Consider the following 18,226-nt stretch of genomic DNA (forward strand, 5'->3'; position numbering starts at 1 on the left):
AAAAAAAATAAAGGAAACTGACCTTACTTAAGAACAATACATAGAACACAGAGATGCATCCGCAAAATGAGAGAAAACGAAACAAATAAAGGAACCCCCAAAACCAAATAAAGGAACCCTCAAAACCTGACCTAACAGTGCAACAAAATCTGGAAATAATTCACAGCAAAAAGGCAGAAATGATGACAATCTATGCTAACAGTAAAGAATCGAATTAAAAATTGAACTTAGCTTTCGAAATCCAGCCACTCATCCGACATGCAAAAGGGAACGGATGATCGAGAGTGAATCATGGACTGAGGGACCTTACTCGACCCATCATTGGAGCTACATTTGTAGCTTTTGGGAGAATAAAATTGAATGTGAAAGCTGCTTTTGATGTGGCCATTAAGGTGGTGCTTCAGCCACCGAAGCAAAAAAAGAAGAGGCAGAAAAATGTGAGTATTCCATGAAGAAAAAAAAAAGGGTTAAAAAATCAGTAAAAAGAAAAGGCATAAAAATGCAGGGTATTCCATGAAGAAAAATTCAACAATTAAATAATACAGTTGTAAACCTTAGACTCCAATCAGGTCAAGTGTGAAATTTCAAACACAGAGATTTACTTCATGTTTAAAAACTGCTAAATACATTGCTAACTGTTAAGAGCATGAACTACAAATCTGTAAAGTAAAAAGCCTTGCAGATAAGTTGAAACGATCAACTGTCAACTTATTATTGTTGCTGGTTTTGAGGTAGCGTTCGTATTCTAACATGGTATTAAAAGAGATTATAAGTGTGTGCGCTCTTAAATCAGCCAACACCATGTATTAATCAAATAATTTATATCTAAAGATTGAGACATACAACATGAAACCTGCAATTAGATCCCAATCACAAAATGCAATAAAAAAATTCCTAATCTAACCATCCATATACTAACAACCTATTCGAGCAGCTATTAGCACAATTTACCTCCTTCTCTATTCTTCCCCACCCCCTCTTTAACCAAATAAAAAATCATTTGTCTCACTAAATAAAAACCTCAAATTTGTTTTTTCAAAGCTGCAACAACATCATTAAAAACACCATGTAATAAAAATTTAAAAAAACCAATCCAATTTAAGTCGAGAACCAAATGACCAAACTTTCTTAATTTCTTCTTAAGCTATAACAATACACCACATCCACAAAAAACCAAAAATTGGTTCAATTTAAATTTCTTTTTCTACCAGAAATAAAAAATCCTGTGATTTATAGCCATGTCAGCAACAGTACCACCACATCTTAAATAAATGAATGACAATATACTGACTGATGCTTAACTAAGAAACCCAAGCTTGAACACAAACCAAGACATAAGATACTCACCAAACTTTTTAAATGGCTCAATTGTTTGCTTGACATGACAACTTTTTCCTGCAATTCGTAAATAAGATCATTAGATGTAGTAAATAAAAATTATAAAAGCAAAATTCTCACCTCAGGTATGCAACAGAGGTTAAATTTCTAATGTAAAAAAAATAAAACTCTTGCATCTAGCGAACCTAGTTAGTCCTCAACACGAAACAAACAGATTTTAAGCAGTTAAATGCACATCCAACTACAAAGAAACCAATTCAAGGCTTAAACCTAGCTTATGACTACACTGAAATGACAAAGAAAATCCATATTAACAAACTGATAGAAACTTGTTTCTCCCTACTAATAATATAGAAAATCTTACTAATGGCCAGGCCGAAACGAATATAAAAAAAAAAATCACCTGAACAGAGCCTAATCCAAATACATATTTCTTCATCGAACTCAACCTTTCAACAAAAAGCTAATAAAGGAAAACCAGAGTCATGTTAATTTCCTCATCGTAATTGGGACCAAGCATAATATTCTTTTCATTAAATTTAAGTAACAATATGTCAAATTCATAGATTTCACCTCAAGGGCAATGTTACTTGAGTACAAAGAGCTTCGAAGCCTGCAAATAAAAGCCCCAAAATCTGAAGAAAAAAAAAAGAGACTCCACAAAAGCAAGGATTTTAACACGCCACAATATTTACCTACTACTATGCACAGTTTTTAAAAAATGAGTATAAGACTAACCTTTACAGAGCACCTATGAATCACTTCCAAAATGAGCACAAAATGTGAAACAGCACCTATCCAAAGTTAAAAATCGAAACTAATTAAATCACAATTAGGCAAGAACAACAAAATGCGACAAACAAAATGAAAACACCAAAATGCCTAATTTCCCCCAATCGTCATGTTCAACCACATTCCATCTAATTTTCGGTCCATACGTGCATACCAATAATTTATTAGCTTACTAAAATGTGACAATTTTTAACAAAAAGTTGTACGACATTTAGTTAAAGTGGCCATTTATAAAAGTTTTCGTCTAAAGTTTAGTCATTGGGAAATTATAGGTAATGGGCTACATGTTCAAAGGTGAAAACTGGCAGAATAGCCTAAAAAGATAAGTTGAAACATTATATTAGCAGTTTTGAGAACAATAATAAGGGCAACACAAACCTTGATTGACATCAAACAACAACCCCCTATTTTGGGGAAACATTTTGCATTCAAACCTAAAATCCTTGCCTGCAAAGAAGGATTAAATAGCAAAGCAGACTTTCGGGGGAAATAAAAAAAACAGACTATTTATAATACAATAAAAATAAAGTAATTCATCCTCCCCACCATCTCTGTGAGCTTTAACAGAACAGAGGAATCAAATTAAGCAATATATAAATTTAAGTTGACATTCCAGTGTTCTACCTCTAACCTTGGTAGCATGCATGCACTGTAAGTTATAAAGTGAACTAAGCCAAGATCTTCTAACTTCATGATTTTCACATATGCATTAGATGGAGAAATACAATAAATAATCAAATATGTAAGACTCTGATATTCAAAACCAAAACAAACCCAATTACACTTTTAGTTCACTAACCCCATTGAATAAAATCCAATTCAATAAAATAACAGAAAATTAAACAACCCAAAAATCAAAACAACCCCACTTGTAGTTTTAGCTCACTAATCCGTTGGATAAATAGATGCCAAATTCAATCAGAAAACATACAATTAACAACAACCCAGAAGAGCCATCCGAAAACCCAACCAATTAACCAAAAAATACCACTTGTTCTTTTAGCTTAGTAACCAACCTCTACTTGTTTTTTAGTCGTTTATCTTCCTTGTACCTCATACATGAATTTAAAAAATTGCAATAAAGCAGCACATGCAACATGGAATCTGCAAATCGAACGGTAAAGCAGCAGCCTTCAAACCCTTTTCAGTTCAACAAATATCACAGCAACAAAAAAACCTCTATAAGGCAATTAATAGCTAAAACATACAAAAACAGCAGAAAAATCACCAAACCCAATTTTCAATCACTTTAAAGTAGATCGAGAGAGAGATCTTTTCTTCTCAGTGGTTTTCAACCTCTGGGATTGTTGAATTCCTGAAAAGAAAAGGAAAAAAAAAACCATGAACAGAAAATTTAGAAAAAATAAAATAAAAATTCGAAGAAATCGAAAAAATTTATATTGAAGGAAAAAAAAGAATCAATCTTTGATGCTCACGGTTTGGTCAGTGTGATTTCTTCACGTTTATCATCCAATCTGAGGCCAGTAGGTTCCTTCTTACCTGATGACAAATCAGAGGGAGAGCTTTTGGGAATAAGGATCGGAGAGGATTCGATGTTGCAGTCTGGGTGTCGCTGGCTTCCACGATCATCAACCGCACACGCACAAACCTTACCAATCTAAATACCATTTCAGAACTGTCGATCCTCTTCGAATAGATCAATCGATTCCAGAGACAGAGAAATGAGGAGTAAGACGACGGAGGCGAGACCGTCTGTGTCGTTCTTGCGGGGTCTGCGAGTCCCGAAGGCCCCCCATGCTTTTCTCTGACTGTCCCCCCTCTCCCACTCTCATGAAATCGAGGATCTGCAGCAAGGGTGCTGAGATCCCCACTCCTTCCTCTCCCTCTCTCTCTCTCGCTCCGTCTGTCTCTATCCATCTCTCAGAGGAAGCATGGCCTGCCATACCCGAAACCCGCACTGAATGACAGCAAAACCAAACCCACCCCAATCCGTCTCAAATGCACAGGACAAAATTACCCTCCTAACTTTTAATAACTACGTTCCAACCCAGCCCCATATCCCACGGTTTTGTTGTAAATAAAGCAAAATCGAGGGGGGAGGAATTGACCTCAAAAGACAAAATCACCCTCTGAATTTTTGAGAATTACCCCCCAACCCAGCCACATTCGGCTGGCATTGTTGTAAATAAAGCAAAATCAAAACAAAGGTGAATAGCGCCTGCCCTCCCCCCCTACTTTAGAATAAGTAATACTTCTTGACAGCAGCATAGGATTCATAATATTGAACAAGTCTTTGTTTTCCAATGAATTGTTTGAGCAATTGGAAAATGTATTTGAACAAAATGGATTTCCGGAGCAAACTGAGCTTTGATCAGGTTCCAGATTTCCTCAGAAGGCTTGCGAGTTGCGACTGGGACAAGATTGAACATCTGAAATTTAGCACCTTGCTCGCTTGGTAACCCTTTTGTTTTTAGTTTTTATTTTTGCTGAAGTTACAAGGAAAGTAAAGACTAAACAACGAAATGGCCTCCAAAACAAGTCCTAAGAGCAACTCCACCGGGAACAAAATGTCCCAGCCCTCAGTCCAAAAAACAAGCCAGCCCTCAGTGAATTTGCTCCAGCCCACAAAATGTCCCAGCCCCCAGCCCATGCCAGGCAACAGGCCAGCCCATTTCGGACAGACCCAGAGGCCGGCCTATTGGCTGGCGCGTGCAGCAGAATCGCGCCTGTGCGCGAGTAGCAGACAAGGTTGCAGGCGGCGGGGCCCGCTTGTCAGCCCACTTGTGTTCACCCGGAATAGGGCTACGTGGCCCTCCTCAGTGCCGTTGGATTTCCAACGGCTATTTTTTGTAGACCGTTGGATTTCCAACGGTAAAAAAAATTTAAATTTGACTTTTAAAAAGGACCGTCCGATCATAGATCAACGGTCCACGTTAATTAACTAAATTAAAATTTATTAAAAAATACAGAAAAATTATTAAAAAATACAGAAAAGTTTTTAAAAAAAGAAAAAAATTCTATAAATACCTAACCCTCATCTTCCACCTTACACCACATTTCAATATTTTCTACACTTTCTACCAAAGCTTTCATATACTTTTTGTGTGAAAAAAAATACCAAAAAGCTTGTGGTTGAAGAATAAAGTGTATTTGATGAGTTTATGTAATTTCATTTTAGTGTGTTTTTTTTTATAGTTTATTTGATGAGTATGTAATTTTATTTTAGTGTGTATTTTTTTTAAGCTTATTTGAAATTTTATCCGAAATTGGTTAAAAATCTTATCCGAAATAAACTTTAAAAAAAAAAAACACACCAAATAAATGCGTTGGGTGCCAGCGCATTTTTTTAGGGGTGGAGATGCCTTGGTCTATTACTATTCACTCCAGTCTATTACTGTTCACTTGAGTGGATAAATGCGCTGGGTGCTGGCGCAAAGTCCTTAGGGGTGGAATTGCTCTAAAAGGTTGGCTGGTCTTACTCGTCGACAAGTCATGAATTAATTAATAATTACTGAAAATGAAGCAGGTCAGGTCTCCGCAATTTGATGGATGGATTACACAATTTAAAATAGAGCTTGCTTAGTCAATGAAATTTGCAAGCTGGTGGAAGCCAGAAAAGTCAACTTTGTCGTCTGAGTTGAGCCATGAGATTGCTGGTATGATGCAATGCTGCCGGCCAAAAAAGCAGAGGGCAGAATGGCAGAAGCAATTGTATGCTTTGTGATTGATAAGTTAATCTCATTACTACTCACCGCAGAGGCCAAACTTGCAAGAGACGCGCGCTCTGAAGTGGGCTTCATCAGAGATGAGATCGAGAGCATCCGATCATTCCTTAAGGATGCAGACGCTAAGGCTGCAACAAAAGATGACGAGATGGCCAATGACAGTATCAAAACTTGGGTCAAACAAGTACGGGAAGCAGCTTATTGCATAGAAGATATTGTTGATGAATACTTGCTTTGAGTCACGCGGCATGATCAAGACTCTGGATTCTTTCATTTTGTCCCCACGGTGGTTTGGTTTCTGAAGAAAATGAGAACGAAAGATGACATTGTCTAAAAAATTGATGGGATGAAAACATTGGTTAGTGAAATCAAGGCTAGAAGTGAAAGATATGGATTTAATTCCATTGACTTTGGAGAAAAGACTCTTCCATGGCACGACCCTAGAGTGGCTTCCCTTTTCATTGAGGAAGCTGAAGTTGTGGGGGTTGAATCGGCCAGAGATGAGCTAATTGGTTGGTTGGTGAATGAAGCGTCGAGGCGCGAAGTGATTTCGGTGGTTGGCATGGGAGGACTCGGGGAGACCACTCTTGCCAAGAAAGTTTATGACAATGGGAAAGGTGGTGGTGCATTTCACGGTGTCTCAGTCTGACAAGGTGGAGGATCTTTTGAGGAGGATGATAATGCAATTCTACAAGGCGAGGAAGGAGTTTACCCCCAAGGGGATTGACACAATGGATGAGGAGGCTCTAATTCGCAAATTGAGAGAATATTTGGAGCAAAAGAGGTATGTGGTTGTTTTTGATGATGTATGGAAAGTAGACTTTTGGGGGGCTATAGAACATGCTTTACCAGATAATAAAGGTAGAAGAATAATGATCACTAGTAGGAAGAAATATGTTGCTGATTTTTGCATAAGGACTTGTTTTATTCATGTCCATCCCTTGAAACTTCTGCCTCCAAACAAGGCATGGGAATTGTTTTGCAAAAAGGCGTTTCAGTTCGAATTGGAGGGAAATTGTCCTCCGGATTTGGAGGAGTTGTCTCTTAATATTGTTAAGAAATGTGAAGGACTACCTTTGGCAATTGTTTCCATAGGTGGTCTGCTGTCGACCCAAGTTAAAGGTTTGTATGAATGGCAGAGATTATATAATAGCCTCAGTTCCGAATTGGAAAGCAATCCCCATCTTAAAAGCCTCACAAGAATCCTATACCTCAGCTATCATCATCTACCGTATTACCTCAAATCTTGTGTCTTATACTTTGGCATCTTTCCTGAGGACTATTCGGTTAGTTGCATAAGATTGATTCGGTTGTGGATCGCTGAAGGGTTTGTAAAATTGAAGAAGGGAAAGACATTGGAAGAGGTTGGAGAGGAATACTTGACTGAGCTAATCCATAGAAACCTGGTTCAAGTGTCGAAAGTTTACATTGATGGAAAAGCTAGAAGCTGTCGTGTTCATGATCTTTTGCGCGAAGTCCTCCGAAGAAAGGGTGCTGATTCAAGCTTCTGTCACATGTTATCAGAAGATGAGTCCACTTTTGAGCCTGTAACTCGACGTCTCTCGATAGACAGCAGTCCCTCAGAAGCCCTTGGAAGCATTACACAGTCTCATATCCGTTCTATATTTACTTTCAACCAAGTAGAATGGCCTGTATCTTTTCTCAACACATTGAGTGGAAACTTAAAACTTGTGAAAGTATTGGATTTCACAGATGCTCCACTCAATTATCTTCCGAAATTTGTTGGGTATTTGTATCTCTTGAAGTACCTAAGCCTAAGGAATACGAAAGGGAAGTTGCTTCCGGAGTCTATATGCAATCTGCAAAGCTTAGAAACCCTGGATCTAAAACAGTCTCTGGTGTACGAAATACCAGCTGAGATCAAAAGGCTTGTTAAGTTGAGACATCTTTTGGGATACTACCATGACTACAACATAGAGTTTAGTCTTAAATCCGAACGAGGAGTGAAGATAGATGATGGTATTGGATGCTTGCAAGCTTTGCAGAAACTGTACCATGTCGAGGCAAATCATGGAGGGATCAATCTGATCAAAGCACCCCGAAAGCTAAGGCAGCTGAGAAAGTTGGGCCTAAAAAACTTGAAAAGTGAAGATGGAAGGGTTCTATTGCGCTTCGGTTGAAAACATGAGCTGCCTCGAATCTCTAGAATTAAGTACGATAAGTGAAGATGAAGTCCTGGGTCTGCAATCCATTTCAAGTCCACCAGAATTTATTCGAATCCTCTACCTGAAGGGGCGTCTAGAGAAGTTGCCAAGTTGGATTCCAAAGCTTCAACACCTAGTCAAGCTAAAGATTTTCTGGTCAAGGTTGAGAGATTCCCCACTAAAAGCCCTTCAAAATCTACCTTATCGGTTAGAGCTTGGACTCTCGTACAAGGTATATGACCGCGTGGAGCTGCATTTTGAACGAGGGTTTCAGAAACTGGAGGTGCTACAACTTAGGGACTTGGATGGGCTAAATTCATTGGTTATAGACAATGGGGCTATGCCTCTCCTCAGAGAGCTACAAATAGGACCCTCCACACAACTGAAGGAGATGCCCTCCAGCATCCACCATCTCCAAAATCTAACAACTCTTCGCTTTGTGAACATGCTGAAAGAATTCCAACGTGATGTGGATCCGAAAAACGGCCAACATTATTGGATTGTTAAGCATATACGAGACGTTCTTTTTAGTTACAAGTTTGGTACAAGATGTGGGATATATGAGACTCACAACCTGCGTGTTTCCCCCAACTAGTGAAGGTTTCGTTTGTAATAACTTGGGATGAAAGTTAAGTGTTTTGCACAAAAATAGTCTGGTTTGCAAGCTTCCAATTCAATTTTGCTCTAATTTTAATGATGTATGTGAATTGTAACCAATATTCTGTGTTTTTATCTTTTGAATTGAGATTTTATAGTTCAGTTTACTGCTTTAATAAATAATTTTCACACACAAGTTTTCTCCCCCAACACATCCATGTTTATTTTTGCCAATTGAATTGAATTGAATTAATGAACGAAGGAAAATTAGAGAAATAAAAATGAACATTGTTTGTACCATACTTGACCAATCCTGAAACTATTGAGCACCGGTCAACGTTATACCGTCAAGGACCCATAAGAGTTTCCCTCCAACCAGGAGGCCAATCACAGCGCGACACGTGTCGACATCAGAAGTCAATCATAGCGCGACACGTGTCAACATCAGAAGCCAATCACAACACGACATTTGTCAATGTCAAAATGAAACTAGAAATTCTATTCTATAAATAGAGATCATTCTCTCATAATATTTCCTAATGTCATTTGTACTAAATCATTCACTTGTACTCACTAAAGGAGAGCTTGAACCTATGTACTTGTGCAAACCCTTCACAATTAATGAGAACTCCTCTACTCCGTAAACGTAGCCAATCTGGGTGAACCACGTACATCTTGTGTTTGCTTCCTTGTCTCTATCCATTTGCATACTTACCCATACTAGTGACCGGAGCAATCTAGCGAAGGTCACAAACTTAACATTTTCTGTTGTACTAAAGTCCCCACTGATTTTGTGCATCAACATTTGGCGTCGTCTGTGGGAACGACACTTATTCCCACTTTCTTCAGCTTTGTCAAGCTGGTTTCCACCATTTGTACACTCTCTTTTGACCAGACATCCCTCTCCAACATGGGGAGCGAAGGAAGCCACAACACACAGAATGACACCCTTATTGCACCTAGTGCGAAGCAACGAAAGAAGGAAGGAAAGAGGGTTGCTCTTCAAGCTAAAGTCGATGAGCTAGAAGCTCAGAACAACAAGATTACAATGAAGAATGAGATCCTCCAGGAGTAGTATGAGAAGCTCTTTAAGACGCTCCATGAAATTAGGCGTACTCAAACACGGGAGCTCGTTGCCTCTGTGGACATCAACCATCATCTGGGTGCCCCTCAACACGGAGGGTCACCTTTCTTCGACATGGGTATCCTTGATGAGGAGCGAGCTAATCATCAAAACATTGATCAACATGAGACTTCCCTCAACCCAGCTGCTTCGACCCGAAGCAGGAGAAGTGGAGGAAGACACCTCATTGCAGAAGGGTTGGAAGGATCGAAAGCCGTTTATCGTGACTGCTGAGACTTCCTAAAGCAATGTCGAGAGAATCCCCTTCACATATGCTCGAAGATCAATGATCCAAGGGTTTCTGAAAAACTTGGTCCCCTCCCACGACCCAGGCCAGCTGCCAATCTAGGGAAGGAACGACAGGTCCTAGAGGAACATCAAGGTACAAGGGACTCTGAAGTATTCCGACAGACTCGCCCTAGAAGTCAATACGGCAAGTCCAAGGAAAAATCACACGCCCTTACTCAAACTTTCCTACTTCCAAAAGGCGATGGAGACTTATGAAAGAAAATTTCAGTGGTACATGACTCCACTCAGGAACCCCTTGTCCTACAACTCCTTGAGGAAGTAAACAAGTTGAAGGCCGAATGTCAGAATAAGATACCTGATTGGAACCAACCCAGGCCTGACCCTCTCACAAGAAGAATCCTCTACACCCCCTTTTAAGCGAATACAAAACAAAAGCCTGGTTTACAACTCTATACTGGAAGGGAGGACCCAATTAAACACCATAACCTCTTTGAGTCCACCATGGCATATCGGATGCATACCGAAGAAGAGCGATGTCTTCTCTTCCCCTCCACCTTCTTTGGCGGATCTCTAAACTGGTATTGTCGTCTTCCAATTGAGACAGTAGACTCATTTGAGGAACTGAGGAAATTGTTTGTCTCTCAACACATTTTCCAGACCGATCACTTGCATTCTGCAGATGACTTGTACACTATTCGCCAGAAGCCGGACGAGTCACTACGAGAGTATGCCGGTCGCTTCAGCCATGAGTATTCTCGCTGCGCTGAGGCAGATGACAAGATTGCCCTCAAGGCCTTCACGGCAGGCCTATGTGATTGTTTCTTCAAGTACACGATCAATGCCAACACTTGGAAGACTTACTATGAGGTGATGGCACATGCTTACAACCACGCCTCCGCCGAAGCAAGGACATACCAAGGGAACCCTCATATGGTTAACCCCTATCAACAAGTGGGAAGTGGAAGTCAAGTTTTACCAAGTGAGGAGATCTTGGCCATTCAGACACCCATTGCATCATCTCCTGCCTCATTTAGCTACTCGCTAAGTCACCAAACGTATCTGTCTCTTGGTAAGAGGAATGATTTTTACTCTCAGCAAGCCCATTACAATAAGAGGGATACAAGTTCGTATCAAGACAACCAGGGGTGAACGTACCGTCGACTATTATGACTATAGGGCCAAGCCTCACTCTTTCAAAGTGGAGGACTAGGTATTGAAGGAAATGCTATTATAAGAAGGCATACACATTACAAATGTTTTGACTCTCAATCGCTTGAGATCTTTTGTCACACAAGCCATTCGACAAATATTTAAAGAAAAGGTAATTCAGACAACTTCTTTTGAGTGTTTTGTGTTCCAAGCACTGGAACACTTGGTCTACGCTGACCTATCCTTAGCTCTAACTCAAAGCTTCAACATGCGTACTTTGACACAAAGTATGTGATACGAAGTGTTACAACCAACATGGTTCACATATCAAAAGCATGGATCCCTTTATGCATAGCAAAACATTCATAAGCATCACTCATATCAATCAACATAAACATCACACATTCCAACACATTCATACATAAACATCATACATTCCAACACATTCATACATAAACATCATACATTCCAACACTTCCAAACATAAGCCAACTGTGCTTCGAAATGGTTCAACATACTTTGTGTCATTCGACATTTGCTACAATGTGCCTCAACACCTTGCTCTTATTCTCACCAACCAGGTGATGAAATGTGAAGAAGGAACTCATCTTCATGCCACCAACCAGGTGATGAAATGTACAACTTGTACTTTACTTCATGCCACTAACCAGGTGATGAAATGTACAACCTGTACTCTAATATCGTTTGGCAACTTACCATTCATGCCACCAACCAGGTGAAGAAGGAACTTATCTTCATGCCACCAACCAGGTGATGAAATGTACAATCCGTACTCTAATATCATTTGGCAACTTGCCATTCATACCACCAACCAGGTGATGAAATGTACAACCAGTACTCTAATATCATTTGGCAACTTGCCACTCATGCCACCAACCAGGTGAAGAAGGAACTCATCTTCATGCCACCAACCAGGTGATGAAATGTACAACCCGTACTCTCATTCATGCTACTAACCAGGTGATGAAATGTACAACCCATACTCTAATATTATTTGGCAACTTGCCATTCACACCACCAACCATGTGAAGAAGGAACTCATCCTCATGCCACCAACCAGGTGATGAAATGTTATGAAAGGTGATGAAGGAACTCACCTTCGTACCACCAACCAAGTGATGAAAGCAACTCACCATTCATTCCACCTACCAGAAGACGAGTGGTACAACTTGTACATGTGAACTCCTAGCATTCAAAAATAATCAAAAACCCTCAAGCTTGACAACTAAACTAGGGGAGCACTTATGCCCAACAAGAGTTTAGTCACCAACAAAGTCTTATTGCAAGTCAACAACAACTTCAGTGTATGACATACGAAGATCAAGCTATTCAGCCCCCTCTTGCATCTGCTTCAGACATTTCCCCTCTGTAACAATGTAAACACTACAACTCGTAGAAAGCTTCACACACTCTTGATCAAGACAGTGTGAAGCAAAACCAATTTATGGTGCCAACAAAAGCTTCATCAATGGAGGGCAACCACAATTCTCAAAAGCTTCATACACTCTTAATTAAGACGGTGTGAAACAAAACCAATTTATGGTGCCAACAAGAGCTTTATCAATGGAGGGCAACCACAATTCTCAAAAGCTTCACACACTCTTGATCAAGACAGTGTGAAGCAAAACCAATTTATGGTGCCAAGAAAAGCTTCATCAATGAAGGGCAACTACAACTCATAAAAAGCTTCACACACTCTTGATCAAAACTGTTCGAAGCACATTCAATTTATATGGTTCATCCAAACCTTCGATTACTACAAGGTGTGGCTTGCATCACAATCTCTTGCTCAACAGTGTGGAAGCAAAATTTGTATATATTGTCTTTCCCACATTTTCAAATTTCTAGTTTCCCAAAACAAAAAAGAAAAAAAAGAAAAAAAAGGGAAATTCAACAAAGCTTCATCAATGGAGGACAACTACAAATTCTCAAAAGCTTCACACTATCTTGATCAAGATAGTGTGAAACAAAATCAATTCATGGTACCCAACAAAAGCTTTAACTCCAAAGCTTCACCTACAAAAGCTTCAACTCCAAAGCTTCACCTACAAAGCTTCAACTCCAAAGCTTCACCTACAAAAGCTTCACCTACAAAGCTTCAACTCCAAAGCTTCACCTACAAAGCTTCAACACAAAAGCTTCAACACAAAAGTTTCACCCACAATAGCTTCATCTACAAAAGCTTCACCCATAAAAGCTTCACCAACAAAAGCTTCACCCACAAAAGCTTCAACCCACAAAAGCTTGACCCACAAAAGCTTGACCCACAAAAGCTTGACTCACAAAAGCTTCACCCACAAAAGCTTGACCCACAAAAGCTTGACCCACAAAAGCTTGACCCACAAAAGCTTCACCTACAAAAGCTTCACCCACAAAAGCTTCACCTACAAAGCTTAACACAAAAGCTTCACCTACAAAAGCTTCACACTATCTTGATCAAGATAGTGTGAAGCAAAATCAATTCATGGTGCCCAACAAAGTTTCACCAACAAAAGCTTCACCCAAAAAAGCTTCACCCATCACAAAAGCTTCACCTACAAAAACTTCACCAATAAAAGCTTCACCAACAAAAGCTTCACCCACAAAAGTTTCCCCCACCACAAAAGCTTCACCCACAAAAGCTTCACCAACAAATCTTCACACTATCTTGATCAAGATAGTGTGAAGCAAAATCAATTCATGGTACTCAACAAAGCTTCACCCACAAAAGCTTCACCTACAAAAGCTTCACCAACAAAGCTTCACCTACAAAAGCTTCACCAACAAAGCTTCACCTACAAAAGCTTCACACTATCTTGATCAAGATAGTGTGAAGCAAAATCAATTCATGGTACCCAACAAAGCTTCAACATCAAAGCTTCACCTACAAAGCTTCACCTATAAAACTTAAAAAATATATATATATATATATATATATATATTTTTTTTTTCCAGAAATTTGAAAATTCAAAAATTCAAAAATTCGAAAATTCGAAAATTTAGAAATTCAGAAATTCGAAAATTCAAAAATTAAAAAAAAAAGCGAAAATAAAAAAAACAAAATTGCCTAGGCCTCATCTTCTTTGGGCCTAACAACTTTCATAACAAATATATATGAAGGAGGAGTTTTGGGCTACCACTTAGAAAGAAAAATGGTGAAGTTTTGTTACTTTGGAAACTTGGCTACTAGCAAGACACCTCCTTCGTCCACTCCCTATACTGGAGACTTAGAAGACTCTTACCATATGCTACTGCATCTTGATACTCGGAAGTCTCATGACCACTCAGTGACTTGGATTTTTTCAAGTCTCCAACCGAGAAGTTTTTCTCACTCGGGAAATTAAGGGAGCACTACCTCAACCTACATGCTTCATTCACAAAGCTTCAACATACAAGCTTCAACAAAAGGAAAAATTCAAATAACTTAGTGAAGAAGGCCTTGGTGTATTTAACACAATACGTTCAAATGAAGCAAATCTTGTTTATTGACATCTCCGATAAGTTACAAATATGTACATATACATGAATCAAAATAAACAAACAAGAGGGAGCCTTCACAAAGGTTGCTCAGGAGAAGTCTCAGCGGTCGGCAGAGCCCCAGAAAGATGAGGCACCAGAGGATGATTATTCGGAGCCTCAGTACTAGGCAGAACCTCAGAAGGAGGAGGCACCGAAGGTTGATCATTTGGAGATTCATTACGCGGTATAGCCCCAGAAGACGAAGGCAATAAATGCCTTTGGAACAAACCCACAAACCTCTGATGATCAAGTAAAATCTGATCATCAGATTCCTGCAGCTGGTCGAGCTTCCTCTTCATGTTTGTAGCATAGTCATGTGCGAGTCTGTGCAACTGTTTATTCTCATGCTTGAGCCCTCTGATATCTTGTTTGAGACTTATCACTTCAGCCGCCAATGATTCAACTTGGCGGGTTCGAGCAAATAGGCGTTAGGCCATATTAGACACAGAACCTGCACACTGAACACTGAGGGCCAGAGAATCCTTAACAGCCAACTCATCAGACCGTTTGGAAAGTAGTATGTTATCTTTGAGAGTGAGAAGGTTCCTGGCCACCACCGCAGCGGTCATATCATTCTTCATCACAGAGTCCCTAACGGTAAGAGGACTAGTAGGGGATAAGAAGGATGGGCGCCATATGTTGTCTTAAGAAGGCATGGCTGCCTCTTCACCAAAGTTCAAGTCAAAACGACGGTCGGATGGGCCAGACATTCTCAGAAATGATGAAGGAGAAATAAGGTGCAATAAATCTTTGAAGTAAGAGGAAAATTACTACAAGCAATAACTCTCTGAATGTACTTCTTGCACACAATTGGTGCCCTTATAAAAGAAAGGGCAACATGGCCGTTGGTTCAAAAATCGAAGAGGCACCACTTTCTGGATTTCGAAGAGGCACCACTTTCCACACGCAACATCAGCTCCTCGGGTACCAAAGATAACTTTGCCAAAGATCTCTGACAAAGTTTAGACACATAAATTTTGAAGGTTCAACTACCCTACTATTACCCACAAGGGTAAAGGAACAGCACCACTGCTTGATAACTAGAAAGTCCCAATGTGTGTCAACCTCCGTGCTCCGTGGCAAGGCAGACTGGCAAAAATGCCCAACCTTTACTCACATTTGAGAAAACACTCCCAACAAGATTGCTTGCTCAAAAATCGAAGAGGCACCGCTCTTCGAATCTCGAGAGCCAGACTCCCAACAAGATTACATGCTTAAAAATCGAATAGGCATCGCCCTCCGAATCTCGAAAGCCAGACTCCCAACATGATTACTTTCTCAAAAATCGAAGAGACATTGCTATTCGAATCTCAAAAGTCAGACTCCCAACATGATTGCTTTCTCAAAAATCAAAGAGGCACCGCTCTTCGAATCTCGAGAGCCAGACTCCGAACAAGATTACGTGCTCAAAAATCGAAGAGGCACCCCCTCCGAATCTCGAGAGCTAGACTCCCAACAGGATTACTTTCTAAAAAATTGAAGAGACACTGCTATCCGAATCTTAAGAGTCAGACTCCCAACATGATTGCTTTCTTAAAAATTGAAGAGGCACCGTTCTCTGAATCTCGAGCGCCAGATCCCCGACAAGATTGCTTGTTCTAAAATCGAAGAGGCACCACTCTTCGAACTTTGAGAGCCAGATTTCCTTGGATAAAGCTTGTCTGCAATCTTCACACGCAACATCAGCTTTCCAGATACCACATACCACTTTTTCAAAGTGCTCTGACAAAGTTAAAACACGTGAAGCTTGCAGCTCCCACTACATTGCTATGACCAAGAAGGGTAAAGGAATAGCAGGGAGACTCCTATATATGTCGACCTCCATCCTCCACAGCCAGGTAGACCTGCAAATAAAAAAAATGCTCAACTTTTCTTCACATCCGAGAGGGCACTCTCAGCAAAGTCTCTCGAAATACTCAGCTTCTTTTCCTCCCGATAATACCTCTACAAACAAGCCACACCAAAGCAAGTGTATCTCATATCATCAAGGTTAAAAGCAAGAGTATCCCATATCATGCTTTTTCCCTGTCTTTTCCTTTGGCCTTGTTCTTACCTGCAAGACAAGGAGAAAGAGAGCAATCAGTCAGCACTTAGAATCAAGCTTCCAGTCAGGAATTGACTGCCTAGAACCCCTTGCCTGATTACTTACCTGGCATTGCTCTCGAGTACTCATCTTCAACATCTTATGCTTCCAGAGACAATACAACATCTGCCTGAGGAACAAATAGGGCAAGTGAGAAGGATACAAGGAAACATGTGGAGACAAGCGTAACAGAACACGTGTCGATACATCCAGTACTTTGTCAACAGTAAAAGTATCCCATATCATCAGGGTCGAACGTACTCTAGATTTGATGGACTTGTTTTGACCCTCAAATTCTTGAGTCGGCCTTATACTCTTAAGAAACCAGAAAACCCTTCAGCCCAGTTCAAGAATAAGCCTGTGGAAAGTTACTTCTTCAAAAGCAAAAGTATCTCATATCATTTCTTCTCCATTTGCTTCTCCTTATCCTTGTTGCTGTTTACGACACAAGGAGAAAGAGAACAATCAACCGGAAGCCGAAGTCGAACCTTCGATTTGGGTTGCTTGCTTGGAAGTCTAATTACTTACCTTGTCTGCTACCTTTTTCGGCAAATCTCCTAGCTCGGCGACTTGGGGGACTTCTACTATAGGGTTTGTATCACACTTGACCAAGCCCGAAACTACAAGTAAGCTTCAAGTGAAATTGACACATTACCTTGTGCATCTTCATCGGTTAAAGATACCACCCCTGGATGAAGGAAAAGTACTTCCAGAGAAGATGCCACATCTACATATGAGACAGATAAGGCAAGTGAAAATGATACCACTCTTCGGTACTTAGAAGTTTCATGATTACTCAATGGCTTAGATCTTGCAAGTCCCCAACCGAGGAGCTTCCCTCACTCGGGAACTTAGGGGAGCACTGTTTGTACCATACTTGACCAATCCCGAAACTACTGAGCACCGGTCAATGTTATACCGTCAAGGACCCAGAAGAGTTTTCCTCCAACTAGGAGGTCAATCACAGCTCGATACGTGTTGAAATCAGAAGTTAATCATAGCGCGACACGTGTCAACATCAGAAGCCAATCACAACACGACACGTGTCAATGTCAAAATGAAACTAGAAACTCTCTTATATAAATAGAGATCATTCTCTCACAATATTTGCTAATGTTATTTGTACTAAATCATTCACTTGTACTCACTAAAGGAGAGCTTGAACCTATGTACTTGTGGAAACCCTTCACAATTAATGAGAACTCCTATACTTCGTGGACGTAGCCAATCTGGGTGAACCACGTACATCTTGTGTTTGCTTCTTTGTCTCTATCCATTTGCATACTTACCCATACTAGTGACCGGAGCAATCTAGTGAAGGTCACAAACTTAACATTTTCTGTTGTACCAAAGTCCCCACTGATTTTGTGCATCAACAAACATAAATGTGTCAACGAGAGAAGTTGTGTGCGAAAATCATTTCTCTCATAATGCTAGTGGAATTATACTTAGAGACTATTTACGAGTATCCTGGGAAATTTATATGAAATATGAGTTAAAAGTAAAAAGTTAATAGTTTAGCTAG

The 18,226-nt window shown here is 40.0% G+C and overlaps 2 protein-coding genes and 1 pseudogene across 2 annotated transcripts in view; 1 reads left to right on the top strand and 2 right to left on the bottom strand.

The window, feature by feature from the left end:
• The window catches only part of LOC126598064 (uncharacterized), a 92,466-nt gene continuing 74,240 nt past the window's right edge, over window positions 1-18,226 (bottom strand). The window contains exons 2-5 of the mRNA XM_050264666.1: window positions 2,509-2,577; window positions 2,077-2,132; window positions 1,348-1,395; window positions 1-398 (exon numbers count right to left, since the gene is read on the bottom strand). Of these exons, the coding sequence (XP_050120623.1) occupies window positions 228-398; window positions 1,348-1,395; window positions 2,077-2,132; window positions 2,509-2,551 (318 nt within the window). The 5' untranslated portion in view covers window positions 2,552-2,577 and the 3' untranslated portion in view covers window positions 1-227. The remainder of the gene's footprint in view (window positions 399-1,347; window positions 1,396-2,076; window positions 2,133-2,508; window positions 2,578-18,226) is intronic.
• Window positions 3,236-4,045, bottom strand: LOC126598016 (uncharacterized). Its single transcript, XM_050264663.1, has 2 exons — window positions 3,631-4,045; window positions 3,236-3,445 (listed from the first exon to the last, which is right to left on the bottom strand). The coding sequence occupies exons 1-2, from the start codon at window positions 4,006-4,008 to the stop codon at window positions 3,422-3,424; spliced, it is 402 nt and encodes a 133-aa protein (XP_050120620.1). The 5' UTR covers window positions 4,009-4,045; the 3' UTR covers window positions 3,236-3,421.
• On the top strand, window positions 5,555-8,774 carry LOC126597824 (disease resistance protein RPM1-like; annotated as a pseudogene).

The sequence above is a fragment of the Malus sylvestris genome, chromosome 2 (assembly GCF_916048215.2).
Source record: "Malus sylvestris chromosome 2, drMalSylv7.2, whole genome shotgun sequence".
NCBI lineage: Eukaryota > Viridiplantae > Streptophyta > Magnoliopsida > Rosales > Rosaceae > Malus > Malus sylvestris.

Bases quoted from the DNA above. Each gene is read 5' to 3' on its own strand.
- LOC126598016 (XM_050264663.1), bottom strand. From the start codon at position 4,008: ATGGATAGAGACAGACGGAGCGAGAGAGAGAGAGGGAGAGGAAGGAGT. The intron at 3,446-3,630 runs GTAAGAAGGAAC...TTTTCTTTTCAG, and splicing joins TCCCTCTGATTTGTCATCAG to GAATTCAACAATCCCAGAGG.